Genomic DNA, 8,975 nt, shown 5'->3' with positions numbered 1-8,975 from the left:
ATAAAAATTTCTTTAAAAAGAGGCATAATAAATCAGATCTTATTGCGTCATCCAAGTATTCATAAATGTATTGATAAATAGTTAGACATACTTCATTCTTACTAGTCATAATGTCATCACTATGGTTGTCTTCACTTTAGCTTGTTTATTAAAATCACACTTCATGGAGAAACTCTGGAAGATGTAGAATCTTTCACATAACTACCCAGACAGCATAATCGATGACCGAGCAGGATCCGATGTAGAAGTATGGATAAGGATTGGCAAAGCAAGGACAACATTCCTACTGTTGAATAATATATGTAAATCAAAACAACTGTGTGCAAGTCAACATCAAAATCACAATCTTCAATACGAACATCAACACACTTCTACTGTATGCAGATGAAACTTCGAAAACTACCACAATCAACATGGAATTAGTACAAGTATTTATAAATAATTGTCTACACAAGATACTCAATATCTGTTGATCGGATACCATGAGCAACACAGTGTACTGTGGGAGAGGACAAAGCAGCTTTTGTGTGAAGTGGAAATTAGGGAGAATATGTTTGAAGTGGTGAGTAGTACATACATTGAGGAAATCATCAAACGGCATCACGAGTCAAGCACTAACTTGGAATCCTGATGGGGAACGTAAGAGTGGCAGATCAACGAACATATTGTACTAGGAATCAGAGATATATATTGAAGGAATGCTATGAGATAGAGTTGAATAGAGAATGCTGGTGTGTGATCCATGCTCCTCTACGATGGGTTATGGGCGTAAGTCGGAAAAAAGTTGGTTGATTTAGCAGCTTTTGCAAATAATAAATGTTGAGATACTGAAACCTGTTTATTTCTGTGATAAGATTTTTAATTAAAATGCATATACTCGTTTTATATGAATGTTATATCTGAAAGCTAAATAATTGTAGAGAAATATATGATTGCTTTCCTCCACTGAATTTAACAATCAAAATTGAGTACCACGTCTTAACGCTGTCCTTCAATTTTACGTTTTAGAAACTTGGATCTTCATTGTCTTATCACTATTTCACAAATGTTTACTTCTTAACTCTAAACAAAAGATTCTTAACTTCAAGATGTGAACAATGATAATAATATATGAATACTAGTAACACTATCAATAAAACTGAAATGCTATCAATTTAAGGTTTAAATTACCCAGTTAGTCTTAATTTCACACTTGAATCATTGATACTTACAATCAATTACTATCACTACTAAATGAATAAGTTTACTGAATAACTAGCTAATTTGCCGTTTTAATGCATTCTCTCTTCTGATCATACTCAAACTTACCAACTATTAAATGTTACAGTACAATATTGCGTAAGAACTAAATGAAACTAAGCAAAAAGAAATAATAAATAAATAAAAGTAAGCGGTTTATTAAAAGAAAATGTGATTTAAAAAGTTTGATCATATTAACACGAATAAACCATGGTTATAATAATAAGATATTAATTTTAATTAACATGATTGTTGTATGATGCTTCCCGTTTCTTTGGGGAGTGTAGGGGTGTGGGTGAGAATTACTACTAATCATGTCAAAAATACAAATAATCACAACAAAGAATAACCATGGATGTGGTTTTAAAAAAATAGAAAAAAGAGATGATCAAAATGATAACAACGTCTATATCATAACACAATAGATACTGGGATTACCAATAACTTTGAAAAAGGTTTTTTTTCATCGAGGAAAAATGACATAAAATGATACTGTAACAAAAACAAATCTATAATGATAGTAAACAAAATAGGCTATTCGATTTATTTCATAGTTTATCTTTGTTGAATAGATAAGCTCATATACAGGCCTACAAATAGATAGACTGATAGATAGTAAAAACAATCACCGACATATATAGAGATAGATCCGATTCCAAAATGAAAAACGTGATTTTTGTTACATTCCATATAAATAAATAAAACGATAAACAAAAAACAAAGATAATCCATCAATTAACAAAATGAGAATTTTAACAGATAAACAAATGTAATTTTTAAAAAAAAATATGAAGAGGAAGTGAAAATATGTTTGAACAAACATGGAACCATCTTTCATTTGATTATTGTTATTGAGAATCATCCCATTATGTCAAACATATGTAGTTAAGTTACTTTTATACTGTGTAAAGCATTACTTTGCTTTCATTATTTTATCAACAAGAAGATCTTGAAAGGCTTCTACAAAGGACAATAGTCGGATAAAAGAAGCAAGAAAAAAGGGTAAATGTATAGTTAGCATGTTAATTTTTCGTCATTTTTTGAAGAGAGAAAAAGTGTGGAGGAAATAAAACACAATAAAATGAAAATATCAGGAAACATAGAATGTGTGAAATGTGCCAACAGATTTTTATGACGTTTGTTGCCATTAAAACTAACCAGTTGTATTATTTTTATAAGCATAACACACTGGTTTTTAAATAAGTATTTTTTCCTTAAATTGAGATCAAACACAGAAATTCATGTCATTTGTTGCCTACACACTTATAAACGGTACTAAAGTAAACAATAATTCAGAATACTATGAATCCAGGACAGCTGACAGATGCATTCCAAGTAAGGACCAGAGTCAGACAAGGCTGTCTACTCTCTCCCTTCCTCTTTCTTCTGGTGGTCGACTGGATTATGAAGACCTCGATAGCTGAGGGAAAACACGACACACAGTGGACAGCCCAGAATCAATTAGACGATTTGGACTTCGCAGATGTCCTAGCCCTGCTATCTCATACATAGGAACAAGTGCAGATGAAGACAACTAGTGTAGCAACAGTCTCTGCATCAATGAGCATCAACATACACAACAGAAAAATCAATATCTCCAAATACAACACGGAAAATACTAACCCAATCACACTTGATGGAGAAACTCTGGAAGATGTAGAATCCTTCACATATCTGGGGAGCATCATCGATGAACAAGGAGGTTCAGATACAGACGTAAAGGTGAGGATCGGTGAAGCAAGGGCTGCACTCCTACAAATGAAAAACATATGGCACTCAAAACAATTCTCAACCAATATCAAAGTCACAATCTTCAATGCGAACGTCAAGGCAGTTCTACCGTACGGAGCTGAAACTTGGAGAACTACAACAACCACCATCAAGAAGGTACAAGTATTTATAAATGGTTGTCTTCGCAAGATACGCAATATCCATTGGCCGGATACAATCAGTAACAGCGTACTGTGGGAGGGAACAAACCAGCTTCCAGCCGAAGAGGAAATTAAGAAAAGTCGATAGAAATGGATAAGACATACATTACGGAAACCACCAAACTACATCACGAAGCAAGCGCTAACTTTGAATTCTGAAGGGAAGCGGAAAAGAGGAATTCCAAAGAACACATTACGTTGGGAAATAGAAGCAGACATGAAAAGGATGAATAGGAACTGGAAGGAGCTAGAAAGGATTGCCCAGGACAGGGTTGGATGGAGACTGCTGGTGAGCGGCCTATGCTCCTTCACGAGGAGTAACAGGCGTAAGTAAGTAAGTACTATGAATCCATTACATTTTATTACATTCCCTTCAGTTATATATAAACTAGTATATCTAATTAGTACGAAATATTAATGTAATTGTAAATTACAAAATATACTGTTTATCAGAGAATAGTAAACTTTTTTGAAGGACAAACTTATAATCCACTTGAAATTAAGACTTTTAATAGTCTATTTTGAAATCAGTAGAATGATGGCTTTAAATGATTAGAAATGACTTAATCGCGTAACTTAACAAAACACCTATAAATTTCACAGGTTGAAATCATGAGCCGATTGAAGCTAGACCACCACGGAAAACCTGGAAGCACTGGATGGCCATTTCGTCCTGGTATGGGACTCCTCAGCAGTACGCATCCACGATACCGCACTCCACGGGATTCGAACCCAGGACCTACTGGCTTCGCGCGCGGGCACTTAACCACTAGACCACTGAGCCGGCATTCAACGGTGTTAATGTCTAACTTCAACCAATCCATGAAGTTGCGTCATCGTACACCATTGTCTTCAGTGAGTGGATATCTCACAACAGACCTGGTTGAACTCCACTGGTAACGGCTTCTCACTAGAACTCCAGGAGTATTTTCCTGAAGTCAGTCACTAGTGAGCAGATGATTATTATCAGAATGGGTTTTGTGGAGAGTTTTAGGAATTTCACAGGTTGAAATCAGTGTCTAGTGGTTAAGTGCTCGTGCGCGAGGCCAGTAGGTCCTGGGTTCGAGCCCCGCGTGGTGCGCGATCGTGGATGCGCACTGCTGAGGAGTCCCATACTAGGACGAAACGGCCGTCCAGTGCTTCCAGGTTTTCCATGGTGGTCTAGCTTCAATCGACTCATGATTTCAACCTGTGAAATTTCTAAAACTCTCCACAAAACACATTCTGAAAACATTTATAATAAAACTATTAAATAATGACAAAGGAAATAAATAACAGTCAGAGTTCAGCGCATCAAGTTGTGGTCATAATTGAAATACGAAAAACAAAATGATCCTCATCATATTTGATGTAAGGTAACTGGTTGGAACTTAATCAGTTTTGTCTTTCCAACAAATTACTCTTTATTGATGAAAAACTCATATCATAATTTACAGTTATTTAAATATTTCACATTAATTAGTCATAATAGCTTGTATAGAAATAAAGGGAAAGCAGTAAATTGTTCAAATATTGTTATTCTTGTTTTGTTCAAATAGCAATTATTTGATCACATTTACTACTGAAACCAAACATCAAAGAGCTCTTTGTCACTATTACATGTTGTTCAAAGCTAAATTTGAACAGTTTTTTAGTAACATCGATTTTGAATCCACATACATTTATACCTGTTAGACTGCGTAAACGACAACTTGAAGATTACTCTATTCTTATGGATTATATCTTAAAAATAAATTAATGTATCAATTGGAATAGTTAAAAGATCATTAAAAAACGTTTGTATATACAATATTATCTTTAACTGATTTTTCCAAGTCACACAGCACCCTAGACGTCTAACGTCTGCTCCTCAGTGATCCGCCAAGCCATCCAAATACGATGTCCATTCACCGACCGGACGCCCCACTCCTCTCCGTCGATAGCGACTGCTACAGCTTACGCCATCGCGCCAGAACACTTCACACGATGTCTCCTCCCTGCACCAAACCGCTTCTATTAGAGACTCCCCTTTCAAACACACAATGGCGTCCGCAGAACTGCACTCTCTCAGCCTCCCATTTGGCATCGACACCAAAAGGAGAGAACGAACACTCAGGTGAAATAACCAATTTATTATTTTATACAAGATCACAGAATGTCTTGGTAAAATATGAAGACCGTCAGTTGTCTCTTACAAACTTCATCGTACCCTCATTCCTTTTGTTATTATAATTACTCTCTGTTTACAGTTCTGTTCTCTTCAACTTGATCTTCTCAACCTTCTGCTTCCAGGCATCTGACTTCTGATCAGTGTTACATACTACTTATGTATATCAACATAAGTGGCATACACCACAGTACATACTTTAAAAATTAACATTTTCATGTGGCAAACTTAAGACGAAACAAAGACTCTTGATTCCACTGGTAGGAATATATTTTAGACAGTTCAGTAACGAAATGAATATCCATAGCTAATAATACATTTTAGAGTAAAACTAACCAGTTTATTTTGTTCAGGACGGGAGCTGTGAACTAAACTATGTATATATTTTTTCAAAAATTAAAAGTACGTTCATTCATCTAATAAAAACTCATGAAATACAATAACAGTGCTTAAAATACTTTTAAGTGTTATCATACAAAAAATGTTGAATGTTTACTGTCCCACATAGTAAAGTAAATAGTACTAATCCTTTGTTGAAATGGTATTATTATTTCTTGTCAGTGCGTACATCTATTGAATAATGAAAATTATTGACAGTATTAAAATAAAACTAAATCCCTCTACTTAAAAGATTTCTAGGACCAAACTAAATAAAACCTCCTCGACTATTGTGGACAATAACTTGACATCATTTAGACAAATCTACTACATAAACCCACTTGTAAGATCTCTGTTGGAAATACCTTGATGATAACTAATAAGAACTAGTATATTTACATTGCTAGTTATAAATACCGGCATAAATCAAGACAAAAATATACACTAACTATTTACCAAAACAGATTAATTAATGGTTGAATTCATGAACCAAGTAAAGCTGAACCACCATAAAAAATCAGAAAGCACTGGACGTCCGTTTTGTTCTAGTATAGGACTCCTCAGCAGGGCGCATCCACGATCCTGCCTCGCGAGATTCGAACACTGTACCTTTCGGTCTCGCGCGAGAAGGCTTGACCTCTAGACCACTGGGCTGGCATCCAACGGTGTTAATGTCTTATTTCAACCGATCGAATCACACTTTTCATGTCATAAGAGAAGCTCAATTTTCTTCAGTTCGTTAAACTGTAATCTGATGATCAATATAAATATTACACTCAGACCTTTCAATCACCTTCTTCGTAGACTGTAAATACTTCATTAGATAAGAAATGATCAGGGCAATTAATGACTGATTTACTATGATAGTAAGTTAATCTTACCTAATCGTATTCGCTTATTTCAATTCTTATCTCGTCTTAATTATTCTTTGCTTTTTTTAGATATACTTGTTTAGATCTTCATTTACTGTCTGTCAATCATGTTTACATTTTAATTCATCAACCGTTTTATAATAAAACGATAATCAAAATTCTTACTCGTTTGTTTTTAATAGTCATATTTTTTCTAAAAATATATATCTTGCTTATTTACTTACTTACACGTGTTAGTCCCAATAGAGTATAGGCCACCGAACAGCATTCTCCAACCCACTCTATCCTGGGCCTTCATTTCTATTTCTATTCAATTATTGTTCAATTTTCTCTTGTCCTTCTCCATTTCTGGGCGTAATGTGTTCTTTGGTCATCATCTTCTCCTCCTTTGAACTTGAGAATTCCAAATGCGCGCTTGCCATGTGACGCAGTTGGGTGCCCTCCTCAATGCATATCCTGTCCACTTCCATCGCTTCTTCCTGACATATATATATATATATATATATATATACATATATATATAAAGTGATTTTTATTAATATTAGTAATTTATATTTTCCAAGGATTAACAACAAAAATAAAATTGTTTTTATTGACATCTAACTAGTTAATACTGACCCTTTTATCAAAGACATTGTGTATTAGAATTTATAGACATTTCAACTTATATGTAGTAATTCTTTTGTTTGAAGTAATTCTGTATTGTCAAATGAATGAACTGATAAAGAAAACAGATAGGCAAAGAGTATTAGTTTATATTAGTGCATGAATGATAAAAAACAGTATGTGCTTATATGATGAGAAATTTTATCACATTATCGAACCACTAAATCTGAACTTAATTTAGACATTACTAGAACACTTTTTACATATTCAACTTAATTTTACATTGGAATCTGACTTATAAAGAACACGTGTATTTGCAATCAAATTTAGATGTGTAGTCAATGATAGAAGATAAATCTCATCGAATATTTTCTAGAAATTTATGTACATAATCTAATACATTGGATGTTATTCACTAAATTAAATATGGTTAAGCACTAATATATAATTACAACTTACTTACTTACGCCTGTTACTCCTCGTGAAGGAGCATAGGCCGCTCACCAGCAGTCTCCATCCAACCCTGTCCTGGGCAATCCTTTCTAGCTCCTTCCAGTTCCTATTCATCCTTTTCATGTCTGCTTCTATTTCCCAACGTAATGTGTTCTTTGGAATTCCTCTTTTCCGCTTCCCTTCAGAATTCAAAGTTAGCGCTTGCTTCGTGATGTAGTTTGGTGGTTTCCGTAATGTATGTCTTATCCATTTCTATCGACTTTTCCTAATTTCCTCTTCGGCTGGAAGCTGGTTTGTTCCCTCCCACAGTACGCTGTTACTGATTGTATCCGGCCAATGGATATTGCGTATCTTGCGAAGACAACCATTTATAAATACTTGTACCTTCTTGATGGTGGTTGTTGTAGTTCTCCAAGTTTCAGCTCCGTACGGTAGAACTGCCTTGACGTTCGCATTGAAGATTGTGACTTTGATATTGGTTGAGAATTGTTTTGAGTGCCATATGTTTTTCATTTGTAGGAGTGCAGCCCTTGCTTCACCGATCCTCACCTTTACGTCTGTATCTGAACCTCCTTGTTCATCGATGATGCTCCCCAGATATGTGAAGGATTCTACATCTTCCAGAGTTTCTCCATCAAGTGTGATTGGGTTAGTATTTTCCGTGTTGTATTTGGAGATATTGATTTTTCTGTTGTGTATGTTGATGCTCATTGATGCAGAGACTGTTGCTACACTAGTTGTCTTCATCTGCACTTGTTCCTATGTATGAGATAGCAGGGCTAGGACATCTGCGAAGTCCAAATCGTCTAATTGATTCTGGGCTGTCCACTGTGTGTCGTGTTTTCCCTCAGCTATCGAGGTCTTCATAATCCAGTCGACCACCAGAAGAAAGAGGAAGGGAGAGAGTAGACAGCCTTGTCTGACTCTGGTCCTTACTTGGAATGCATCTGTCAGCTGTCCTCCATGCACGACTTTGCACTGTAGTCCGTCATATGAGTTCCGTATAATATTGACAATCTTCTCAGGGACTCCATAGTGTCGAAGAATTTTCCATAACGTTCTCCTATCTACATTGTCAAATGCCTTTTTTATAATCAATGAAGTTGATGTACAGTGACGAGTTCCACTCAACTGATTGTTCTACGATGATCCGTAGTGTCACAATTTGGTCCGTGTACGACCGGTCCTTACGAAATCCAGATTGTTGATCTCAAAGTTGGGCGTCCACCGCGTCTTTTATTCGGTTCAGCAACACTCTGTTAAAGACTTTCCCTGGTATTGACAGTAGTGTAATGCCTCTGTAGTTTTCACATTTGCTCAGATCACCTTTCTTCGACATCTTGATGAGGT

General features: G+C 35.4%; 1 protein-coding gene across 1 annotated transcript; it reads right to left on the bottom strand.

Annotated features, from left to right (window-relative positions):
• Positions 1-6,502: 6,502 nt before the first annotated feature.
• LAMC1_14 (Laminin subunit gamma-1) lies at positions 6,503-8,553 on the bottom strand. The gene is made up of 2 exons (XM_051208455.1): positions 7,632-8,553; positions 6,503-7,045 (listed from the first exon to the last, which is right to left on the bottom strand). The coding sequence occupies exon 1, from the start codon at positions 8,370-8,372 to the stop codon at positions 7,878-7,880; it is 495 nt and encodes a 164-aa protein (XP_051074518.1). The 5' UTR covers positions 8,373-8,553; the 3' UTR covers positions 6,503-7,045; positions 7,632-7,877.
• Between the last annotated feature and the right edge of the window lie 422 nt (positions 8,554-8,975).

This window comes from Schistosoma haematobium, chromosome 1 (assembly GCF_000699445.3).
Source record: "Schistosoma haematobium chromosome 1, whole genome shotgun sequence".
NCBI lineage: Eukaryota > Metazoa > Platyhelminthes > Trematoda > Strigeidida > Schistosomatidae > Schistosoma > Schistosoma haematobium.
Note: the sequence above shows the minus strand (reverse complement) of the source record. Positions and strands in the feature narration are given on the sequence as shown.

Bases quoted from the DNA above. Each gene is read 5' to 3' on its own strand.
- LAMC1_14 (XM_051208455.1), bottom strand. From the start codon at position 8,372: ATGAAGACAACTAGTGTAGCAACAGTCTCTGCATCAATGAGCATCAAC.